Source organism: Neopsephotus bourkii, unplaced genomic scaffold (genome assembly GCF_033783945.1).
Source record: "Neopsephotus bourkii isolate Nb327-2 ecotype Australia unplaced genomic scaffold, CSIRO-AGI_Nbou_v1 NB_616, whole genome shotgun sequence".
In the NCBI taxonomy this organism is placed as follows: domain Eukaryota; kingdom Metazoa; phylum Chordata; class Aves; order Psittaciformes; family Psittacidae; genus Neopsephotus; species Neopsephotus bourkii.
Genome location: NW_026901116.1, coordinates 1319110 through 1342505, shown reverse-complemented (window position 1 = coordinate 1342505; position 23396 = coordinate 1319110). Strand labels below are relative to the sequence as shown.

The 23396-nt window shown below is 56.1% G+C and overlaps 3 protein-coding genes across 5 annotated transcripts; 1 reads left to right on the top strand and 2 right to left on the bottom strand.

Moving 5' to 3' along the window:
- Positions 1-578: 578 nt before the first annotated feature.
- Positions 579-4228, top strand: PRADC1 (protease associated domain containing 1). 2 transcript variants are annotated; one of them, XM_061351971.1, is made up of 5 exons: positions 579-733; positions 1892-1992; positions 2603-2712; positions 2959-3126; positions 3960-4228. In XM_061351971.1, exons 1-5 carry the CDS (start codon positions 604-606, stop codon positions 4078-4080), a joined length of 630 nt encoding a protein of 209 aa, XP_061207955.1. In that variant the 5' UTR covers positions 579-603; the 3' UTR covers positions 4081-4228. The 2 variants fall into 2 exon arrangements, with proteins under 2 accessions (XP_061207955.1, XP_061207956.1); XM_061351972.1 differs by lacking the exon at positions 579-733 and adding an exon at positions 1344-1389.
- Positions 4229-4801: 573 nt separating this feature from the next.
- Positions 4802-12620, bottom strand: SMYD5 (SMYD family member 5). Of its 2 annotated transcripts, XM_061351903.1 has the most exons (13): positions 12210-12619; positions 11928-12036; positions 10637-10776; positions 10314-10435; positions 9588-9657; positions 9075-9179; positions 8623-8685; positions 8373-8443; positions 7991-8097; positions 7781-7837; positions 7049-7143; positions 6400-6470; positions 4802-5889 (listed from the first exon to the last, which is right to left on the bottom strand). In XM_061351903.1, the coding sequence occupies exons 1-13, from the start codon at positions 12309-12311 to the stop codon at positions 5751-5753; spliced, it is 1251 nt and encodes a 416-aa protein (XP_061207887.1). In that variant the 5' UTR covers positions 12312-12619; the 3' UTR covers positions 4802-5750. The 2 variants fall into 2 exon arrangements, with proteins under 2 accessions (XP_061207887.1, XP_061207888.1); XM_061351904.1 differs by lacking the exon at positions 9075-9179 and having other exon boundaries at positions 12210-12620.
- Positions 12621-16535: 3915 nt separating this feature from the next.
- Positions 16536-20694, bottom strand: NOTO (notochord homeobox). Its single transcript, XM_061351896.1, has 3 exons — positions 20436-20694; positions 17689-17897; positions 16536-16868 (listed from the first exon to the last, which is right to left on the bottom strand). The coding sequence occupies exons 1-3, from the start codon at positions 20692-20694 to the stop codon at positions 16710-16712; spliced, it is 627 nt and encodes a 208-aa protein (XP_061207880.1). The 3' UTR covers positions 16536-16709.
- Between the last annotated feature and the right edge of the window lie 2702 nt (positions 20695-23396).

Below are 23396 nucleotides of genomic sequence, written 5' to 3'. Positions count from 1 at the left end.
CCGTCCCAGGCCCCGACGTGCCCCTCACCCGCCGCGAGTCGCGGCAGGCCCCTGAGCCAGGCCGGCTTCCTCCATCCCCATCCCGCCCGCTCATCCCGCCCCGGCCCCGCCACAACCCCGCCAAACACGGTCCCCGGAGGGTGGCGGAGGCCGCGGGGGAGGCCATCGGGCAGCGGGGCTCGGCGGCGGCGCGGATGGCGGCGGATGGCAGCGGATGCCACTCACCATCATCGCGGCGGCGCTCCTCGGTGCGGCTCCCCCCGGCTCGGACTGCCTCCACCCCACAATGCTCCGCGCCCGCCCAGAAGCTTCGTCGGGCCGGGCGGGGAAGCGCGCGTTGCTAGGCGACCGCTTCCGGCTGTACTCTATGGTATGGGCGGTAGAGCGCCCCCCGGCGAGGCGCCGCTCGTTCCCTAGTAACCATAGAGAGCGAGGATGTGGAGCCAGTCCGGGAGGGAGGGAGGCTCACTATTTGGCAGGGGGGGAATAGAGCACACAGCGCTGGTGGATGGGCCTTTATTTGGCAGGGGGGACCGCTCTGACAGCGACCGAGGGCACAACCTTCAGCCGGGTCCCTCAGGTGATTGACAGTGGCATCAGCCAATGAGAAGGGGCAGGGCGGGGGCTCCACCAATGGGCGCGGCGCGGGGGTGGGTGGTGCTGGGGGCAGCCATGCTGCCCCGCTCGCTGTGGCTCTGGCTCTGGCTCTGCCTCTGCTGCTGCCCGGGCTGTGGTGAGTACGAGCGGTGCGACCGGTCCCTGCTCCCCCCGACCGGCCCCGGTACCCCCGGGCTGCCCTTGCCCCTCCCCTGCGGCTCTGTTCCCCTCGGTGCATCCCGGCCCCATCGCATTCCCCCTCCTGCATCCCAATCCGGGTGTGTTTCCCCTCGGCGCACCCCGGCCCCATTGCGTGTCGCTACCCAGCACCTCGTTCCGGGTGCGTTTCCCCCTCCTGCACCCCAATTTGGGTGCGTTTTGCCTGCGAGCACCAGGATCCAGATGCATGTCGCCTCGTCCCATTGTATTTCCTCTCCGTGCACCATGATCCGGGTGCCTTTCCCCATCCTGCACCCCAATTCAGGTGCAGTTCTTCTCTGTGCATCCCGCTCCGGGTGCGTTTCCCATCGCTCACCGTAATTCCATTGAATTTCCCCATCCCACGCCCCGATGCGGGTGCATTTCCCGTCACTGCCTCCCAGCTCCATTGCGTTTTCCCCTTCCCACACACCAGCCCAGATGCATTTCCCCTCCATGCACCCCAACCCCATTCCATTGCCCCATCCAGCACCCCAATCCAGCTGCATTTATCCTTGATGCATCCTGGCTCCGTTGTATTTCTCCTCCTCCATCCAATCCGGATGCATTTCCCCTCAGTGCATCCCAATCCAGGTGCGTTTCCTCATCCTTCACCCTGATGTGGGTGTATTTTGCCTCCAAGCACCACGCTCCAGATGCGTGTCCCCTCACTGCACCCTTACCCATTGTATTTTCCCTCCATGGACCATGATCCTGAAACATTCCCCATCACTGCATCCCAGTGCCATTGCATTTCCCCATTCCACACCCCAATCTGGTTGCGTTTACCTCTGGTGCACTCTGGCCCCATTGCATTTCCCCATCCTGCATCCCAATCTGTGTGCATTTCCCCTCGCTGCACCCTGACCCCATTGTATTTTCCCATCTTGCATCCCAGTTCAGGTGCATTTTGCCTTCTTACCCTACAATCCCAGTACATACCCCTCACTGCACCCTGACCCCGTTGTATTTCCCGTCCATGCACCTTGATCCAGGTGCATTTCCCCCTCCATGCACCCCAATCCAGGTGCATTTCCTTTCTCTTTCCTTTCAGGAATTTCCCCTTTTGTTCTCTCACCTCTCTGTGCCCACCCAGGTTTACGCCTCCATGAGTATCTGTATTTCCAAGTGCTGAGCCCTGGGGACATCCGCTACATCTTCACTGCAACTCCAGCCAAGGACTTCGGTGGCGTGTTTGTAAGTATTAAGTGTCCCAGAATCCCAGACTGGTTTGTGCTGAAGGGACCTTAAATCCCATCCAGCTCCAACCCCTGCCATGGGCAGGGACCCCTTCCACTGGAGCAGCTTGCTCCAAGCCCCTGTGTCCAACCTGGCCTTGAACACTGCCAGGGATGGGGCAGCCACAGCTTCTCTGGGCACCCTGTGCCAGCGCCTCATCACCCTCACAGGGAAGAGCTTCTGCCTAAGAGCTCAGCTCAGTCTCCCCTCGGGCAGGTTCAAGCCATTCCCCTTGGCCTGTCCCTACAGGCCCTTGTCCCAAGCCCCTCTCCAGGTTTCCTGCAGCCCCTTTAGGCACTGGAGCTGCTCTAAGGTCTCCCCTTCAGGAGCCTTCTCTTCTCCAGGCTGCCCCAGCCCAGCTCTCTCAGCCTGGCTCCAGAGCAGAGCTGCTCCAGCCCTCACAGCATCCCCATGGCCTCCTCTGGCCTCGCTCCAACAGCTTCAGATCCCTCTTATGTTGGGATAGGTCCCCCCAGAATCACAGCCCACCCAGGGATGAGCAGGCTGTGGGACAGCAGGAAGCAGCCCTGATCCCTCCTCACTCACCCTTCCTGTCTCCCTCTTGGAGAACACAAGGTACGACCAGATCCACCTGGTCCCGGCGGATCCCCCCGAAGCCTGTGGAGAGCTGAATAATGGTGTCTTCATCCAGGACCAGATCGCTTTGGTGGAAAGGGGGTATGTTTGGTGTCATGGGTGCTGTCTGGGGTGGGGGACACTGGGGCAGGAGGGGGGCTGCCTGGGGTGCAGAGGGTGACAGTTCCACATCCACATTTCACCATCGCCTTCATCTTCAAAACAGCCTGTGGTAAGGTGGAAAAAGCCCGATTGGGTTGGATTGGATTGGATTCCCTCCTTTGGGAATCTCCAGGCAAGTTCTGGAGCTGCGTGTGGCCACCAAAGGTTTGTGCTTGTGTGCCCCAGGGGCTGCTCGTTCCTGTCCAAGACGCGGGTGATCCAGGAGCACGGCGGGCGGGCGGTCATCATCGCGGATAACGCCTATGAGAACGACAGCTTCTACATCGAGATGATCCAGGACAGCACCAGGCGCACGGCCGACATCCCGGCGCTCTTCCTGCTGGGCAGGGATGGGTACGTGCCTTGGCCAAGGGGTATCCCACCTTCCTAAGCGGGGAATAGCTCATGGGAAGGGCCTTGTCCCCATAGAACAGGGAGATGCTGGTGATCAGTGACCCACCTGGGGTTTGGGACCGGGGTTTTAGTGGATTCCATCAGTTGGGATCGTTCAGCCTGGAGAAGGCTCCAGGGAGACCTTACAGCAGCCCCCAGTGCTTGTAGGGGCAAACAGCTCAGGAATATCTGTCACCTCTTCATAGCAGAATCCTGGAATCCCAGGTTGGAAAGGACCTCAAGGATCATCTGGTTCAACCTTTCCAGGCAAAGCATGACTTAGACTGGATGTCCCAGCACCCTGTCCAACCCTGTCTTAACAGTGGGGAATCCACCACTTCCCTGCAGAGATTATTCCAGTGGTTGGCTGATTTCATCGGGAAAAAGCTTCCTCTTGGGTCCAGTTGGAATCTCCCCAGCAGTAATTTGTGCCCATCACCCCTTGTCTTTCCCATGCGACTCCTTGTACAAAGGGAGTCTCCGTGTTCTTTGTAGCCACGTTTTAAACACTGGCACATGGTGACAAGGTCTCCCTGAGCCACATTCTCTCCAGGCTGAACAGTCCCACTCTCTCAGCCTTTCCTCTCATGCTTCCCATTCTTTGGATCATCTCTGTGGCCCTTTTCTGGACCCTCTCCAGCCCATCCACAGCTTTTTGCACAGTGGGGACCAAAACTGAACCCATTATTGCAAGTGTGGCCTGACCAGTGCTGAGCAGAGTGGGACAATGACACCGTTATCCCTGCGGTGATGTCCCTGTTGATGTGACTCTCTTGGTGTCTTTACCCACCCAGGTACATGATCAGACGCTCTCTGGAGCAACATGGACTTCCCTGGGCTGTCATCTCCATTCCTGTCAATGTCACCAGCATCCCCACGTATGAGATGATGCAGCCCCCTTGGACCTTCTGGTAGCTGCAGAATCTGTGGCAGAACGAGGACTTCTTGATGGATCTCAGGAGCCTGTCCCCGTGATGGGGTTTGAGGAAAGGCTCCCGATGTGCTCCAGTGATCCCAGCATGCTCCAGAGATTGCCCCAGTGGATTCAGCAGCGGGGAGATGGTTCTGCAAAGGCCAAGCACCAGGATCTGTGGTGGGAGCCTTGAACCAGCACTGAGCACCCTTTGTAGTGACTTTGGGATGGGAGGAGATGGCCCAGAGCAGGGCAGCACCTCCCTGAGACTCATTTTAATGTTCCCTAAGATACCACCAGTGTTTTGTGCTGCTGAGAGAGAGTGGACGTGGTCCAGTAGGGATGGGAGAGATGGGTTTGGTCTGTTCTAGCAGATGCCCTCACCTGTGTGTTTTGTGTGAGCTGATTATATCTGAACGAGTTTTAAAGGGAAGTCTTTCCTTTTTTTTCAGGAGGTTGGGAATTAAGGGATAAATCTCATTCCATCATGTTTTATCCTAGGAAACTTCCTCCTGCAACCAGGCATGGATCAGTCACACACTGGGGCAGGAACAGCCTCATGGGACAGCATCCCTCTGAAATCCATCCCCAGGGATGAGCTGGTCATAGATCCAGAGCCTGAAATTCCCCCATTCCCAAACCTCCATGTCCCCACTGGGACCGGCCCCTCATCTCCACCCTCACCCCCGTCCAGTTTAACCAGTACAACCACCACAGCCCCGCTTCTCACCAGTCTCGGTTTATTATGAACACCGAAGGGGACGTGGCCCCAGGACGGGTGGGGATGAGCAGTGGGTGCAGGGCTGGTGGGGATGGCAGTGTCAGAGGTGCCCATGTCAAGAGGTGTCACCTTCAGTCCCACAACCCAGCTGCCACAGGTTTGGAGGAAAACAGCTCCCGAAATCCAAGAGGGGAGGGAAATACTCCGGGCACATCCCCAGCCTGCTGCACATCCATCGCTTGGAGCCATCCTCTCCCTCCAGCGTGGGCCAGAGATGGGGACAAGGCAGAGAGCAGGGTGGCCTCACGGGTGGCATGGGATGGATGACAACGCTCTGCTGCCAGTGACATCTCAGTGTGGGGAAGCCACACAGCCCCACGCCACGTCCACTGGTCTCAGGCATCTGAGCCACCTTCTGCAGTGTCTCTGTCCCACCTGCAACATCTTTTGCTCCAAGCCGGGGCATGGAATGGAGGATATATAAGACCCCAGCTCCATAGTGTGTAGATAGTGCTACTATAGACATTAAATAGTACCTCTTGTGCACAACACACGTACATACACACACACGTGTTCCCCTCGTCCCTGTGGGGAAGGGAAGGATGTGCTCCTCCGCACCGCAGCTGCACAGTCACAGTGGAGCAGCCTCAGGGTGGCCATCATGATTTCCCAGGGGCTGGCTGGACCCTGCTTTGCTCCAGCCACCCCAGCCAGCCCCTCTGGGGACCAGGATGCTCCCAGCCTGTCCTCACAGGGAGAACGGGGACAGCCTGACACACACATACATACACAAGGACAGGCGGGAGCAGGGCCTGCCTCCGGCTCCGCTGCTGCCCCACTCCACCAGAGCTCCTGACCCCACAACACAACCCTGGTCCTGGAATTAAAGCTGCTGCCTCCGGGAGGATCCTCATCCCTGTCCCTTCCCTCTCCTCTCGCCTGGGGCCAGGATCAAACGTCAGTCATCTCGTCCTCCAGCTCAGCATCATCCGTCTCCCCTTCACCCTCCTCCTCTTCATCCGATGTCACGTCGGCGTCGTCGGCTTGCGCCAGGCACTTGGGACACGAGCAGGTAAACAAGTAGTTCTCCCTGGAAGAAGGCAGAGTGATGGTGATGAGACAGGGACAACCCCAGCCCTGCTGCTGGGCAGCGAAGGAGCAGCCAGAAAGGGGCTAAGTATGTTAAACCCAGAGGAGTTCACTCATGCTGGGCTGGGTGGGGTGGAGGAAGTCTGGGTGAGAGGGGGACATCTCAGCCCTGCAGGGTGATGGGACATGGGGATGGTGACCATCAGCAGGAACCCCAGTGCTGGAAGGAAAAGGAAGGTGAGAACAGGAAGGGTCTGCAGGAGGGGTGCAAGCCTGCAGAGAGAGAAGGACAGAGCCCAAATCCTGAGTCCCTGAGGCTACAACACAGAAGGGAGTGGAAGGAGCCTGAAGCACCAAAAGCACCACAGTGTGCACACCCTGCCATGAGCACACCAGCTTGCGAAGCCACACAGCAGGGCACAGGGCCCCGAGGTGGGGATGGAGTCTGGGGGTGCTAAAAGGGGTGCAAAGGGGGTCCCACATCCCCCAGGTTCCTCCAAGCAGCCCCTACCTGAGTATCTTGTTGCGGCTGTGTCTGCTGCGCTCCCGCTGGCAGCAGTCTAAGTAACTGATGCAGATTTCCTGTCAGCAGAGAGAAACGGATGAGGCCGAGAATCAAACGGATCAGGCTCAGAATCACAGACTCACAGAGGGGCTTGGGTTGGAAGGGACCTTAAAGCTCCTCCAGTCCCAACCCCTGCCATGGGCAGGGACCCCTTCCACTGGAGCAGCTTGCTCCAAGCCCCTGTGTCCAACCTGGCCTTGAGCACTGCCAGGGATGGGGCAGCCACAGCTTCTCTGGGCACCCTGTGCCAGCGCCTCAGCACCCTCACAGGGAAGAGCTTCTGCCTAAGAGCTCAGCTCAGTCTCCCCTCGGGCACGTTCAAGCCATTCCCCTTGGCCCGGCCCTACAGGCCCTGATGAAAAACCCCTCTCCAGCATCCTTGTATGCCCATAAACCCAAAGCAGCACAATTTGACCCAGTCCCTCTCCAAGTCAGGCAAAAACACAGCATCTGTTAGACCCTCCATGGGATGAGATGTGAATTCCTCTGCCAGAGACAGGAGGTGCAGGGCTGGAGTCCATGGGGGTTCAGGGGACACAGGGACCCTCTCCCAAACGGAGACCACCCCAGCTTCATCCAGCCCCCACTGTCTCACCTCTCCTGCTTCGATGTCCTCCAGAGCCGTCAGATGCAGGAGGAAGTTGTTTTCTGGGAAGGATGTCTCGGCATTGGGGATACAGCTGTGGTTACCTGCGGGAAAGACAGGACACGGCTCCTAGGGTGGCTCCAGAGGAAGGCAGGGGCAGTCAGGACTGTCAACTCACATGGCACTATCCACTCACACTATGGGTCCAGCAGGACAGGGCGCAGAGCCAGGGCTCTCCCTCAGAACCACAAACCCCACTGTCCTGGATCACACCCAGGATGCACAGCACCACCTCTGCCTCCAGGTGCTGAGGGAAGGATGCTGCCCCAGCAACCAGGCCCTGCTCATCCCTGCTCTGCCTTTAACACTGAGGAGCAAAAAACACCAGCTCCAGGTGCTGGGACATCCCCTCCTATATCCCCGTGGGCCAGGCAAGTATTCCCTCCTGTAACAGTTCACCCAGCTCCATTTCACTTGGACAAGGTTGGAGAAGGTCCCTTTGCTAACTGCATATGTGGCTCCCAGAGATGACATGGCATCCAAGCCTATTCAAGCCAGGACTGCACTAGGGGAGATGCCAGGAGAACCCAAGAGAGCAGCCAGGCCCTGGGTAACTCCCATCCCACCCCATCCCACAGATGGGAATCACAAACCCCTTCTCCAGAGGCTGTTAGGAAGAGGTGAGCCACCCAGGGCATCTCCCTGCTCACTAATTTTCCTCCCAGTCCTTGTGTTACTTACAGCAGCTCTGGAGCACGTAGAGTCCTGATCCCTCACAGTTGAGGAACTCTCCCGACTCTGCAGCAGAGGGAAGAGGGTCAGAGCTTTGCATGGGCCATGCTGCCCACAAACCTGGACCTGTCCAAGGAGCAAGCATGGACCAGAGGCAATGGGATTTCCCACTGAGAACCCCTCCTGGTCCCTGAATGCTGGGAACAGTCTCCAGCTCACCCTTCTCAATGTCCTTGTAGAGCTGGTCGATGAAGGCATCCAGCTCCTCCCGCTGCAGCATGGGGAGATCCAGAGCATCACAAGCATGTACCCACTGGCTCAGGGAGCTGTTGGGAAGCAGAGGGACACTGTTATAGTCCCACAGTGCTCTCACCACATGGTGGGACCTCACAGCAGGGATTTAAGGGTTAAATTCATGGCTCTGAGTGGCCGAGGTCTGGCAGAGGGACACAAAAGGGTTGGATGCAGGCAAGATGAAGGAGTGCTTTTAAGTTTGCCTCTGCATTCCCCTCTTCCATCTGAACTCAGCCATCACTGGGTAATGGATTGAGACTGCACATCCTCTCCAAGCTGCATCTCTGCACCCAGAAAACCCCATTACCTTGTTCCTATGCCTTGGCCATTAGTCCCAACGAGGGCAAAGAGGGATCGAAAGCCTTCTGGAGTGAACCACTAGAGAAGGGAAATGAGAAAGCAGCTGAAGGCAGGCCAGCCTGCAGCAGCACCCCAGTGAGTGCCTCAAATCCCACAGGGAAGCTTTGGGGGAAGCAAGGAATGGGGAGTGCTCCTGGGGAAGCTCTGGCCAGCCAGAGCATCCTGCCATAGACTATTGAGGATGCAGCTCAACTCACCCTGCTGAGATGTTCATCATAAAGTGCTTCAGTGAAGAGCAATCGCAGCAGCTCCAGCTGGCCCTGGCAGGACATGGCAACACCATCAGGGTGGGGAGAGGCTGCTGGGTGTCACAGCCAGGCTGACAATGAGCCCAGCACAGCCCACAAGGCTCAGGAGTCAGTGGGGTTCCTTGTCCTGGCCTGCAGCTAAATACCACCCTGTGCCATCCCACAGCAAACATCACCACAGGAACGAGCAGCGTGTCCCACTGAAGCACAACAAGCCCAAAGCCCTCTAACAAACCCATTATCTGTCAGCTCAGCCAGCCCCTAATGGAAACACTGGAATTCCCACTTTAATCCTGGGATTTCCAGTGCCTCCCATCCCAACTGTAAGGGGGCTCACAGACACAGGCAAGGAGACAACAGGCTCAGGGCCTGAACACATCCAAAAGCTGTCAGAATCTTACTTTAAATTTGTCCCCCAGCAGCTTGTGCACAATCTCCTCCTCTTCATTTGCCGTCTTATTGCAGAACTGGGAGAAGGTCTTGATCCACCACTCCTTGTCTTTAGCCTGACAAAGGAAGCAAGCAAAGGGATGGCTTTCATTCCCAGCCAGGAGACAGGGAGGAGAAGACAACCCCCCTGAGCTCAGAGGTATCCAGTTGCTACTAAGAGCCACCAGAAGCAGTTGCATGGTGGTAGTTTATTGTCAGAATAAACACTGAGAAAGCCAAAGAAACAGAGTCAAAGGGAAGGTTCAGTTCTGACTATTTTGGTATGGGAAAAAGGACCTGCTTGGCTCAGGGCAGAGGAACCTCCTTTGCTGCTGCTGTCTCCATCACCAGTGAGCACTAGATGTTGAAATCTATTCAAGCAGGACCCCCCCAGTCACCATAGAAGAGATCAGTCCTTGGCAATAACAGTTACAATGGGATGAGGAAAGCATACACTGGCAGCTGTGGCTCAGACTGCAACGTACCTGTTTGATGGTGGCAACCATGCGAGCCATCAACATGATGCTGGAAGTCTCTGGTGGATAATGCATGTTTCTGGGGGATAAGAATGAAGAGAAGAGATGAGCACATCAATGCTGGTATGGAAATAAGACAGAGGAAGGCAGGGGCAGCTGCCACCCATGTGGCCAGGCCTGCACTTGGTTCACACCAATGTGCCCAGTGCTGCATTGCCACATTGAGGATCCAGCACTGTTTAGGGTGAGGAGAAGCCTGCACCCACCTGCCTGCTTTAACCAAATAATCCCATATCATCCCATTAAACTACAGCCTGGTCCCACACAACGCCCAGGACAGCAGCAAGAGCTGGGGTTAGTGACAAACTTTGGCTCAGGGATGTCACTTCTCCCCTCTATGCCTATTTTGTCATCTACAAGCAGGGACAGCAGTATATGTACCCACAGGGGTGCTAAAAAGAAGATCTCCCAGAGGCTGGAGATCTTCAGGAGCAAGGGATGCACAGCTCAGTGCTTTGTAGCTATTTAACCAAGAGGAAAACAAGAGCTGCTCAGCCATGAGTCCAAACCCTTGTGGTGCCAACGCAAATCCACCTGTGGCCACTACCACCCTCCAGCCACCCCGTGCAAGGATGCGAAGCAAGGATGGTCCTCAGCCCTGGTCCCATCAGCATCACCCAGCCCAGAAGAGCCACCTCCTCTGCCCAGGGAGCCACAGGCAGGTTGATCCCCTACCTCCATGCCTCCTGCAGCTTGTTGAGGGGGTGTGTGGGGTCATCACGGGACGGGCCAAGGCAGAGGACGTGGTGGTACTGCTCCAAAGCGGCCTGCCTGCATTCAGCACTGCAGTACGTCACCTAGAGCGAAGGGCACAGCGCCCAGCATTGGCTATGGAAGCAGGGAAAGGGGGTCCTAGGCCCAGCTCTGCCCCTTTCCTGAGCAGCTGAGCCCCAGCTCTTTAGCCATCATGATGCAGACGGGAAAGACACCATCCCAGGTGCCTGGATGGGTGCTGTGCAGGAGTCAGTGAGCCCCAGATGACCACGGCAGCCCCATACCTGGCATCGGGGGCACTGCTGGTGAAGGTCTTTCCGGATGCTGCACTGCTCCGGGTGAGGCAGCACCAGGGAGCTCTTCCCCAGCAGCCGTTGAGCATTTTCCTCTGCTGTCTCCAAAGCCCGCAGGCAGTGATCACAGGCTGTGGGGAGACAGCGGGGATGGAGGTCACATGAGACCACAGCCTTCCAAGAGAGAGGGGCCAGAGCCCAGGGCAAGACAGTGCAACCGGTACCAACACCATCAGAAGTCAGAGGAGGCTCCAGGGAGACCTTAGAGCAGCTCCAGTGCCTAAAGGGGCTGCAGGAAAGCTGGAGAAGGGCTTGGGACAAGGGCCTGGAGGGACAGGCCAAGGGGAATGGCTTGAACCTGCCCGAGGGGAGACTGAGCTGAGCTCTTAGGCAGAAGCTCTTCCCTGTGAGGGTGCTGAGGCGCTGGCACAGGGTGCCCAGAGAAGCTGTGGCTGCCCCATCCCTGGCAGTGCTCAAGGCCGGGGTGGACACAGGGGCTTGGAGCAAGCTGCTCCAGTGGAAGGGGTCCCTGCCCGTGGCAGGGGTTGGAGCTGGAGGAGCTTTAAGGTCCCTTAGCACCAGTCTGGGATTCTATGACTCTGTGACTGTCCCCGAGCAGGAAGCAACACTCTCTTACCATTCCCTCCATAGGAATGCCTATTTCTGCTGCAGCTTAACACACACCTCAAGGCCTCATCTGCTGCACTGTAACAATGGGAAGCGTTTAAGAGCTCTACAACAAGTGTCCCCATGCTGCTGACCTGCAATGGAGCTCAGCAAGCAGCAGGGTCCAGGTAGAACAAAAAAGTTTAAAATCCTTGCTTTACACCCCTTGGTTTCTGTTCTGGTGCCTCTGGAGAACCCTGGCACCTTCGTGGGCTCTGCTCTGCAGTGCTGTGATTTGGAATTAGCAACAGCACCACTACAGAATCAGTGGTCCCCAATGGCGGCAGACAGTGCTTCCCTCCAGGGCTGATGGGTGCCAGCATCCCTCAAACCACCCCATAGCATCACAGAATCCCAGAGGGGTTTGTGATGAAGGGACCTGAAAGCTCCTCCAGCTCCAACCCTTGCCACGGGCAGGGACACCTTCCACTCGAGCAGCTTGCTCCAAGCCCCATCCAACCTTTTCAACAGCTCGTTTAGCACAGAGGCAGGCATGGCAGCAGGGCCACCTCCGTAAGGGATGCTAAGCCAAACCCAAACCCTCTCCCTGGGTACCACGCAGCCCCTCCGGGACGCTGCAGTCCCCTCCAGGGCCATGGCACCACCAGCCGCTCACCTCGATAGTTGTACAGCGCGTTCCAGAGGAACTGGGACGACACCACCGGTTTCTCCACGAAGACGGTTTCCCCTTTGCGGATGTTCTTGGTGGCGAACAAGCCTTTCCCCTGCCGAAGGAGACGCGCGGCTCAAGGGGATGCGCTCAAAGCCGAAGCCCATCCCCGGCCCAGCCTGAGGGGAGGCTGCCGCCGTTTTCCGCCCCTTTCCCTCCCTATAACTGCCCCTTGCCGCAGGCTGAGGGAAGGGAAGGAGCCCGCACCGAGGGCACCGCCGGGCTCACCTTGGCGCTGCTGATGAACCGCGCCTCCGCCGCAGCCGCAGCCCCGGCCCCGCCGCGGCTCCCCGGCACTGCGCCGCACACGTCCCCCGCCGCGGCGGCCATCTTCGGGCGGCGACTTCCCCGCTCTGACCCGCCGGGGCGGGCAGCGCCTCTTCCTTTTCCTCCTCCTCCTCTTCTTCCTCCTCCTTCCTCCGTCCCCCTCACCCCACACGAAGATGGCTGCCGGTCCCCCTCAGGGCTCCGCGCCTGCCTTCACCCGCCTCACCCCCGGGGCTTTGGGGGGCTGGCCGCCATCTTAGCCCTCCCCTCAGCCCACCGCCGCCGTCCGAAAACAGCGCTAAAAAGCCCCGAAACGGGGCTGCGGCGCTTCCAAAGCCTCCCGAAAATCGAAGAGGAGTTTTGCTGCCTCTTCCCTATTAACTATGAGTTATTCTAACAGTACAGGCGTGCGAGGAATAGCCTTTATATCCCCGTCAGGCGGGCGCGCCAGGGACCCCCTCTCACAGTGAGGACTCAACGCCAGCACCCCCAGCGCACCCAAAACTGCCCCGACTCTCCCCAATAAAACCTTAAAAACGCATTAATGTGGCTCCTCCACGCTGGCTCCCTCCTGCTGGGCAGCCGCCAAACGCCTCAGGGCGGGTTTAGCTGTATTTATTAACCCAAACGCCCGTGCAGCCTCAGTCCATGAGGCAGGGGCTATGCTGTCCATGAGGCAGCAGCGTTGGGGCTATGGAGTCGCTAGGTGTCACTGGCGGCTCGTGGTGGGGACCTGCCGCCGGGTTAACACCGCAACCGGCATGGCCGGGCCGGCAGCACCTGAGGGAGCAGCCCCAGAGCGGGGCATGGCCCCGGTGTCAAGGGACAGACAAAGCCCCCCCCGGACACCTTCATTTTGGGGTCTGGTCCCAGCGAGCCCAGCAGCGGGTGTGCAGAGCCCTGCTGCAGCGGGCAAAGGGGGTAAATGAGGACCTAGGCAGCGGTGGAGCAATGGTACCGTAGGAATGCTGTCACATCCTCGGAGCTGCGTCCTGCTCGGGGCAGCAGCACAAGAGGGACGTGGAGCTGTTGGAGCGAGGCCAGAGGAGGCCATGGAGATGCTGCGAGGGCTGGAGCAGCTCTGCTCTGGAGCCAGGCTGAGAGAGCTGGGCTGGGGCAGCCTGGAGAAGAGAAGGCTCCTGAAGGGGAGACCTTAGAGCAGCTCCAGTGCCTAAAGGGGCTGCAGGAAAGCTGGAGAGGGGCTTGGGACAAGGGCCTGTAGGGACAGGCCAAGGGGAATGGCTTGAACCTGCCCGAGGGGAGACTGAGCTGAGCTCTTAGGCAGAAGCTCTTCCCTGTGAGGGTGCTGAGGCGCTGGCACAGGGTGCCCAGAGAAGCTGTGGCTGCCCCATCCCTGGCAGTGCTCAAGGCCAGGTTGGACACAGGGGCTTGGAGCAAGCTGCTCCAGTGGAAGGGGTCCCAGCCCATGGCAGGGGTTGGAGCTGGAGGAGCTTTAAGGTCCCTTCAACCCAAACCACTCCGGGATGCTATGATACCAACAGTAGGAATCCTAACCATTATTGTAATAACAGCATTCCATGTCCCATCCAAGGTTTCCATGCTATTTGGCAGTGTGTTTCACACACAGAGCATCCCATCACCCTGAATCACTGCCCAGCCAGCAGCGCTTCGAAGGCATCTTCTGACCCAGGCCTGTGCTTACAGCATGAATGTGGAGCGGTTTGTGCAGCTGGACCAGGATTCCTTCTGTTGCTGCTGTCTGCAGAGCACAGGGGGGACATTAACCTGGGCTTGAGCTCACTGAAGCATCAGCCCAGGGGCTTCACAGCTTTGGCCACATCCACCTGCAGACCAAGGGCTGTGTTCTCCAGGGGCAGCATCCCCAGCACACCGTGCTAACAGGAGATGGTGTTTCCTACTGTAAATGGAGGTTCATCACTGCAGGAACTGGCCTGGAGATAACTAGAGGTAACTCCTGTTATCTACTCTCACCCATGATATGGGGTCATCAATCAGTCTATCAATTTCCACACACACATTTTTAACATATATTTTGTCCAGAACAGGTCATTAAGATTAAAAAAATCCCTCTAACTTTTGAGGAGGCTGTCATTACATTGTGTATTGGAGGGGGTTTATTAATAATTTCAATTGAAAAAGGGAACAGTTGAAAATGTGGTTTCCTCCTGGTTCTTTTTGACATTCCCAGGTTTTCAGCTGATGCCTTTCAAAGCTTTCATTGCCCCATTACAAACGCTTCAAGCCTGAAATGAGTGCACAGGTTCATCAGCAAACACACAAGGGGGGGGGAATAACCCACACTGCTTTCATATTCTTATTGGCATGTCAGGAATGGAATCGTGTGTGATGAAATGACCCTTTTGAGGAAAAATCACCCCTTTGTGAGCTCTGGTGGAGCGCGGATGCTACTTTTTGACAACGAGTCTTTTAGTGGGAGGAAAAGGTGCATTTCTTTAAATTTCTGTTATTTTTAATTCAATTTCCTCAGAAACACAGATAATGAGAAAATGAGCATGAGCCGGCTGCAGTGTGTGCTTGCAGCCCAGAAAGCAACCGTATCCTGGGCTGCATCCAAAGGAGCGTGACCAGCAGGGTGAAGGAGGTGATCCTGCCCCTTTATTCTGCTCTGGTGAGACCCCACCTGGAGCATTGTGTGCAGTTCTGGTGTCCTCAACATAAAAAGGACATGGATCTGTTGGAACAAGTCCAGAGGAGGCCACGAGGATGATCAGGGGCTGGAGCACCTCCTGTATGGAGACAGGCTGAGAACACTGGGGCTGTTCAGCCTGGAGAAGAGAAGCTGATGGAGACCTCAGAGCAGCTTCCAGTACCTGAAGGGGGCCTATAGGGATGCTGGGGATGGACTCTTCATTAGGGACTGTAGTGATAGGACAAGGGGTAATGGGTTAAAACTGAAACAGGGGAAGTTTAGATTGGATATAAGGAAGGAATTCTTTCCTGTGAGGGTGGTGAGGCACTGGAATGGGTTGCTCAGGGAGGTTGTGAATGCTCCATCCCTGGCAGTGTTCAAGGCCAGGTTGGACGAGGCCTTGGGTGCCATGGTTTAGTGTGAGGTGTCCCTGCCCATGGCAGGGGGGTTGGAACTGGATGATCTTAAGGTCCTTTCCAACCCTAACTGTTCTATGATTCTAATTCTGGACACAGCAGAAAGGCTGGATAACACCCCCCTGGCAAAGAGACACTGAGGTATCACTGCTTGCTGAGAAACCACAGAGCTGCCCAAATCTCCTCCCCTTCGCACAGCCCCATCTCTTTTTTAAATACACTAGATTTTTATTAAGAAGTAAAGCAAATAAATAACACTTAACAAAGGGAAAAAAACGTTATTTCTATAAATAACAGGAGAGTAAAGTGATGTACAGTGTTCCCGATCAGAAAGAGAGGGAATGAGTTATCCTGAGCTGACGGTGCGTGGTGCCTGGTACCTTAGGACAGAGCTGGAAAGGCAAAGTGAGAGCCTGAGCCCTGACAGCCTAACACACAGACAGGGAGGGTCAAGTACTTAGTCCTGACCCCCAAAGCCTCCCATCCACCAGAACCACAACTGTGACTGCATTGGGGATTCCAGATGTGCTCCCTGAACGCTCCAGCTGTTTCCTATGGCACCTGGGTATATAATGAGGAGAGAACACAGCAACAGGGCCAGAATCAGCACATCTGGACGAGGGGCAGGGGGTCCTCTGAAGCACCAGAGGTGTTGGAGAGCTGCCTTTGTAGAACAGATCCCTGCACCTCGGCCAGCCCCAGTGCTTCACTCCCTGCCGCAGCAGCAGGCACAACCTGGGTGAAGTAAGGCAATGCCACAAGGCAGAGAAACCCCCCTGGGATCTGCCCTCTAGGTTTGGGAAGTCAAAAAGGCAACAAAGCAAGGCACAGGACAAGAGGAGGCACTTCTGTTCCAGGGGCAGGATCAGACCCTGTGCATCTTGTAGCAACAGTAACCTGTGGGTGGGAGCAAAGGGCTTTCCAATTGTCATAGGGGGTTTTGTAGTGATCAAAGCATCAAATATGAGAGTTAACCAGAAAAAGCCAATCAGGGTTGATTCTCCTCCAAGGAAAATCACAGATCTCCCTCCTAGGAGCACACAACCACAAACACAAGTGAGCCCACGTTTAAACGCCCTTATGCTCACAGCCAAAGACATCGTATGATTGTCACCCACCCCAGCTTCTCTGCTGGAAACTGTTCATGGTCTTTCAAGAGCAAACAGATCACATGCTATGTACCATGCCATAGCTATGGCACCTTCCAGTACAACCAGCCTGGTGATGGAGTGCCAGCAAACAGCAGCCCAACAGCATTCATGGGACTCCTCCCAGCCAGCTGCACTTTAGTCCTATAGCTTTTGGATCTGGAGCGTGCCTCACTTGGAGCAAAGATGTTCCTGCATCCCCGGTATCTCCTTCAAGCAGACACGGCTCAGAAACCACCAGTGGCAGCTGAGTCTCAGGAGCTGTTCAAAGCTCAACGTCCACGGTGCCCTCCTCGCGGTCCTTGATGTCGGTGGAGTCTGCAGTGGCAGGCTGTATCACCCCAAACTGCGACAGCTTTGCTGCCTTCTGCTCCATGCTCTGCTTCCTCCACTTGATCCTCCGGTTCTGGAACCACACTTTCACCTAGCAGGAAAACGGCACAACAGCTTAATCCAAGGCCTCCAGGAGCCCTTTCCTCATGCTTCCAAGGCAGGTGTCCCCAAAAAGTTCCTCAAAGAGGGGGACATGCCCCTTCTCTGCTCAGGACACAGTGCTTGCAAGCAGGAGGTGATGCTATGGAGGGCAGAGTGATGCTGGGAGAAAGAACATGGGGAGAGGAGGATGCACAGAGGAGGTTCTGGCCAGGGGATGAGGAATCACCTCCCCAGGCTCCCTGGAGCCACCAAACCCATACACAGGTTGTCAGAGGACACAATGAGACACCCATCTCCCCCTCTTCCCGCTCCTACCCTCCATGTCCCCTCCAGAACCACCCTTTGCTCTCCCTTCTCCCCAGGTGAATTTAGATCCCACCACAGAAGATCGTGTCGCTCCTCCCTTCCACAATAAATAACCAGTGGAAGCAACAGAAACTTACTGGGAAGAGCAGGAAAAAATTGGGATCTGGTGTCATAGAAGAACACTTAAAGCATAAACTGTCTCCAGAGGAGCGTTAACAGCAGATACATTAGGTCAGCTCAGCCTGAACTGTAAAGCAGGCAACATTTGTCCTCCTAAATGCTTTTTGTTCCACTTCATGGATTAAGAAAAGGATGCTGTTATCCATAAACCATCTAAACCCATCTCGCATCCCTCCAGGCACGTGTGGCTTCAAAGTCATCTTGCAGCAAGGATCCACTTTGCATCACATCCTCCCCGCAGTGCCCTTCACAGCAGGGACATCACCACAGACCAGACCCAGAGCAGGATCTGTGCCTCCATCCCCATCTCCCCCATCCCTTACCTGGGTCTCTGTGAGGTGCAGAGTTGCAGCCAGGTCCACCCGCTCCGTGCCCACCATGTACTGCTGCTTGAGGAACTCCTGCTCCAGCCGCTCCAGCTGCTCAGGCTTGAAGACAGTGCGCACCCTCTTCATCTTGCAGGGCCCCCCAGACCTCCAGGGCACAGTAGGACCCAGTGAGTTGGCTCCTACACAGTGAGACAGCTCCAGACCTGCAGGAAAGAAGCAGTAAACGAATGGCTGTGCGTGTTCGAGGCCATTCCTCCAGCCTGCTTCAGCTATAGCTAAAGAAGAGTGGGGGGAAAAAGCACCAAAACTGAATAGCAGGGATGGCCCTACTTTGTCCCTACCGAGATCATCTCATCTAGTCTCCCTTTCCGGTGCTCAGATGTTCTTTTGAGGTGGCTTCCAACCTGTTCTATGATTCCACCCACAGAAGCTACCTAAGACAGGTCTGGACATGCAGCCAGACCCAAATAAGTCAGTGCTGAATGGGGTGAGCAAGGTTTGATCTCCATCTGTGTATTTGTAACAGAAAATAAGGCCCATTGAGAGCTGCTGAGCACAAAAATCCCATCTCTCTGGCTCAAGAAGCTCCTAATCACAGATTGCCTTTTGTACATTGAGATGTGTGTGAATCAAAGGCTGTGCTGGCAGGATGAGGCTTTATGAGGCATCCCTGCTCTTAGGCTGGTGCCAGCTGGTCCTGTGACAGTGCTGGTGGGGTATTGTGTGTTAATTAACTGTGGTCATCATCAGGCCACAGCTAGATAGGAGACTGAGACCTGATCCACTTGTTAGTCCTGCTAATGCCTCTGCACACGTATTGTTCAACCTACAGAGACCAGAGGGCTAAAGTCCAGGCTGAGAGAGCTGGGCTGGGGCAGCTGGAGAAGAGAAGGCTCCTGAAGGGGAGACCTTAGAGCAGCTCCAGTGCCTAAAGGGGCTGCAGGAAAGCTGGAGAGGGGCTTGGGACAAGGGCCTGTAGGGACAGGCCAAGGGGAATGGCTTGAACCTGCCCGAGGGGAGACTGAGCTGAGCTCTTAGGCAGAAGCTCTTCCCTGTGAGGGTGCTGAGGCGCTGGCACAGGGTGCCCAGAGAAGCTGTGGCTGCCCCATCCCTGGCAGTGCTCAAGGCCAGGTTGGACACAGGGGCTTGGAGCAAGCTGCTCCAGTGGAAGGGGTTCGAGCTGGATGTACATGCCCCTCCTGCATGTACAGGATCAGGCCATTAATGCTCCCCTGGTGCTCTTTGCCCATCTCAGCCCTTGGGCACTGTGATGTGGCTTTGAGAGCAGCTCTGCTTTGAGCAGAGGTTGGATCAACAGCCCACAAAGGTCCCCCTCAGCCAGAACCATTGCCTGGTGTGATCTGTCTGCTGTGCTCCTTTGGCTTCTATGGCCATACTGCTCATAAGGACTCCCCTCTCCTTTAATGACTGATGTTGGCACCTGGATCTATTTCATTTCATTACCTGGGTGCCAGTTCTGCGTGTGTTTAAGGCTTTGTGGGATGGAGACCTGACAGTTTAACAGCTGTAATTGCACAGACAACCACTTTCCTCATTAAAATCATTCCACCCGTCACATCTATTTTCTATTTTAACACGGGGATAATAGCGGGTGTAATTTCAAACGCGAAATACACCCTGGAAACAGCTTTGCCAATTGTTTAACTGTATTTTCATACATGCGTTTGATAGAAAACATAGATTAACACACAGCTATGGAAATGGTGCCTCCTAAATGAAGTAAGAGTGGTTAAAAAGATTAAGAGTAGCAAACACTTTTGGTGTTGGATGTTGTAGCTGTTGGGATTAAATCAAAAGCTTCTTGTACAAGTCAAATATGTGCTGGGCTGAGCAATGTTATCAGGCTCTGCATGCTAAAAAGATGCTTAATTTCATGGAAAAGACTCTGAAGAGAGGTAGTTCATGAAAAGAAATGAGTTTCTTGCACTTATAAGAAGTTACAGTGACCCTTAGTGGACACACAGAGCCTGATGCACCAGCAGTACCATCCATCACCCCTGTGTGTGTTTAACCCACATATCCACGACAAAACCTTCTTCCTTAGGTGTTTTCCCACTGAAAACACAGGTTTAGGGCTGGGTGCTGTGAAGCACTCGGTAGCTTCACTTCTGTGAGTGATACCTTGTAAGGAGAGCAGAGTGCAGGTTTGGAGGAAGAGGGGACCCCGCACAACAGCAGAGGGGTTCTGGTGGGGTGGAAAAGGGATTTTAAAGGATGAGGCTTTGGGAAATTACAGCAGTTTCCCGCAGGCACGGTAAGAACACAGACATTGTGCTACCTTTCTAATGCATTAGAGGAGAAAACAATGCAAAGCCACCCTTAAAACGCAGGTGGGAATGGATGCGCGTGGACCACCCCTTGTACCCGACCCAAAACCTTCGGCTGAAGTCGGGCCTGAGGGATGTAAATCCCGCCATTGGGGTCTCGCTTCACCCACGCATTTGATATTGGGCGTTAATGGTTAACATTAATTATCGATTAATAGAGAGGGGAATCAGAAAGGCATTAGGAAACTCTTCCCTCTCCCTCCACATCTCCCATCCCTTCGCCCCGCGGCTGCTCGAAAGAACAGCAGCTACAGCCGTCGGGGAAGGAGCAACAACCCATTTCGGGTGCCCCGAACCCCGTTATTGCCCGGGGGTGGTGCCCGCAACCCCGCTGTCCCCACAGCCGCCCGCCGACCACGCATCCCCCCGGTACCCCCGCATCCCTCTGCTCACCTGCACCGCCCCGCATGGCCGCGCAGCCCCAGCCCCAGCCCCAACCGCCGGGTCCCGGCTCCGATCCCGGTCCCGGTCCCGGTCCCAGCCCCAGCGCGGGGCCCGCCGCGGGCCAGTGCGGGGCCACCGGAGCCGGGGGAACGGAGGTGAAGGCGGCGGGGCCGCGGCGCGGAGGGTCCCGGGCGAGCAGCGCTTCGATGTGGAACGGAGTCTTGTGGGGCGCCGGGGCGGGCCGCGGGCGAGGAGGGCTGCGCAGCATGGCCGGGCCGGGGTGGCGGCCGCCCGCCCCGCTGGGTTATATGGAGGGCGCGGTGGGCTGGGATGAGCCGCGCTCCTATGCAAAGCGGCAACGGGGGGCCGGCCCCCAGCCCCCGGCCCGCACCGGCACCTCCACCGGCACCCTTTGTTCACCGCACCGACACCCCTGCACCAGCATCCAATTCCATCCAATCCCTTCACCATCATCAACACCCCTGCACCAGCATCCAATCCCTTCACCATCATCAACATCCCTGCACCATCACCGACACCCCTGCACCAGCATCCAATTCCATCCAATCCCTTCACCGTCACCAGCACCCCTGCACCAGCATCCAATTCCATCCAATCCCTTCACCATCATCAGCACCCCTGCACCAGCATCCAATCCCTTCACCATCATCAACATCCCTGCACCATCACCGACACCCCTGCACCAGCATCCAATTCCATCCAATCCCTTCACCATCATCAACACCCCTGCACCAGCATCCAATCCCTTCACCATCATCAACATCCCTGCACCATCACCGACACCCCTGCACCAGCATCCAATTCCATGCAATCCCTTCACCATCATCAACATCCCTGCACCATCACCGACACCCCTGCACCAGCATCCAATTCCATCCAATCCCTTCACCATCATCAACACCCTTTCTTCACCACTGGACACCCCCCCCCCCGGGACATCCCAACTCCTCCATGGATGTCCATTCTTCTACTCCATGGACACCAACACCCGCTCCAAACAGACACCCCCATGGACACTTGCTCCTCCCACCACAGGCACTCAGTCCCTTCCTCATTCCACCTTCCCCACACACACAACCCTGCTGGCACCCTCACCTTCGCCAGTGGACACCCACATGGACACCTATAGCACCCACTACACTGACACCCAAACCCCCCATGACACCCAAACCTTCTTCCCCTGGACATGCTCCTTACACCAGCCCACTGCTACCCATGGACACAGATATGCCCTAGGACCGCCTGTGGGAGCCTGATCTCCCACCATGCCAAGGGGAGTGTGTCTGTGTGTACCTGCCCGGCTCTATTGGAGGGTGTCCACGTGTTTGGGATGTGGGAAAAGCACATCAGGAGCTCACAGGCCGATTGTGTTGTAGGAATTGAAGTGTTGGTCTGGTTTGGGTGCCATTCCTGTGGGATACACCCAGAGCCAAGTGCGGACATGGTGTGGAGAGCTACGGAGAGCACAGCCCCCTCTCTCAGATGTGCACGTACCCAGCAAACAGCGCCCAGCATTCCAACATCCACAAACCCCAGAGCTGCCCTGAAAATTCACTCCCATGCATGCAAACTCCAGGAAAGCTGGAGAGGGGCTTGGGACAGGGGCCTGTAGGGACAGGCCAAGGGGAATGGCTTGAACCTGCCCAAGGGGAGACTGAGCTGAGCTCTTAGGCAGAAGCTCTTCCCTGTGAGGGTGCTGAGGCGCTGGCACAGGGTGCCCAGAGAAGCTGTGGCTGCCCCATCCCTGGCAGTGCTCAAGGCCAGGTTGGACACAGGGGCTTGGAGCAAGCTGCTCCAGTGGAAGGGGTCCCTGCCCGTGACAGAGGCCTGGAACTGGAGGAGCTTTAAGGTCCCTTCCAACCCAAACCAGGCTGGGATTCTATGAAATCCCCAAACCGGAGTCTCCAGGTTAATAAACATGGAGCAAAAATCCCCTGGGGCTTAATAACAGCGTTAAAGATCTCTGCATGCAGGGACTTGCTGACAATGCGCAGTAAATCCTGCCTCGAATGAGGGATTCCTGACATTTAAGGTTTCTTTCCCCTGCCCAAGCCACAGACATAGACCTCATTACAAAAGAGCATCTCTATATTTTTAAGCATTTCAAAGCAAATGGAAATTATGGGAATGGATGGGCAGGATTATCCTGCTCATGAGGAAGCACCCTGGGGCTGGCTGGGGGATCCTCAGGGAAGAGGATGCCTGCAGGAGATAAAAGAACCCCTCAAGTTTGCCTTTTAAACCCCTTTTCTTCTGCCTTTTAGCATCCTGTCCTCCACAGCGACTTCAAACTACGTGAATAAATACAGCTGGGGGTTTATTGCTCCTTATCCAAACAGGCAGCCCCAGCCCTGGGTAACTCAGTGCTTAATTGAAATCACACGTTCAAAGCTGGGCAAGTGCCGAAGCCCCTTCCCAAAAAAAGCCACCATGGAGAAGAAAAAATCCACAGGGATTCACAGCTTCTGGCTTTGCTTGCACAGAGGTGCTGTGGATTGAAGTAAAGGGGGTCGTTAGACACGGGTTTGATTTGTTTGATTAAAAGCCTGTTAAATCTCTTTTCCTCTTCATAGCAAGTGATGGCTGCTGCCGTAGTTCCCATGGGATGAGGTGTTGGAAATGATCTGGAGTAGTTTTCCATGGCAAATATTGGGATGGGCAAGCTGAGAGCAGAGGAGCATGATAGAGCGAGGTGCTGTCTGCAGCAGGGATGGATGGGTGGATGGAGCAGCCCTAAGGAGCAGCACTTGGGGGTGCTGGGTGAGGAGAAGCTCCCCATGACCCAGCTTCAGTGAGCACTTGAGCCCAGAACCCCCCCGTGTGCTGGGTGCACCCCCAGAGCATGAGCAGCAGCTCAGGGAGGGGATCCTGCCCCTCTGCTGTGCTCTGGGGAGACCCCCCCTGCAGCCCTGATCCAGCTCTGGGGCAGCAGCACAAGAGGGACGTGGA

Bases quoted from the DNA above. Each gene is read 5' to 3' on its own strand.
- PRADC1 (XM_061351971.1), top strand. From the start codon at position 604: ATGAGAAGGGGCAGGGCGGGGGCTCCACCAATGGGCGCGGCGCGGGGG. The intron at 734-1,891 runs GTGAGTACGAGC...GTGCCCACCCAG, and splicing joins CTGCTGCTGCCCGGGCTGTG to GTTTACGCCTCCATGAGTAT. The intron at 1,993-2,602 runs GTAAGTATTAAG...TCCCTCTTGGAG, and splicing joins AGGACTTCGGTGGCGTGTTT to AACACAAGGTACGACCAGAT.
- SMYD5 (XM_061351903.1), bottom strand. From the start codon at position 12,311: ATGGCCGCCGCGGCGGGGGACGTGTGCGGCGCAGTGCCGGGGAGCCGC. The intron at 9,180-9,587 runs GTACGTTGCAGT...TTCCTTTGTCAG, and splicing joins TGGTTGCCACCATCAAACAG to GCTAAAGACAAGGAGTGGTG. The intron at 8,098-8,372 runs GTAATGGGGTTT...GCTTCCCAACAG, and splicing joins GGCCAAGGCATAGGAACAAG to CTCCCTGAGCCAGTGGGTAC.
- NOTO (XM_061351896.1), bottom strand. From the start codon at position 20,694: ATGCTGCGCAGCCCTCCTCGCCCGCGGCCCGCCCCGGCGCCCCACAAG. The intron at 17,898-20,435 runs GTGAGCAGAGGG...TCTTTCCTGCAG, and splicing joins GGCCATGCGGGGCGGTGCAG to GTCTGGAGCTGTCTCACTGT. The intron at 16,869-17,688 runs GTAAGGGATGGG...TTTTCCTGCTAG, and splicing joins TGCACCTCACAGAGACCCAG to GTGAAAGTGTGGTTCCAGAA.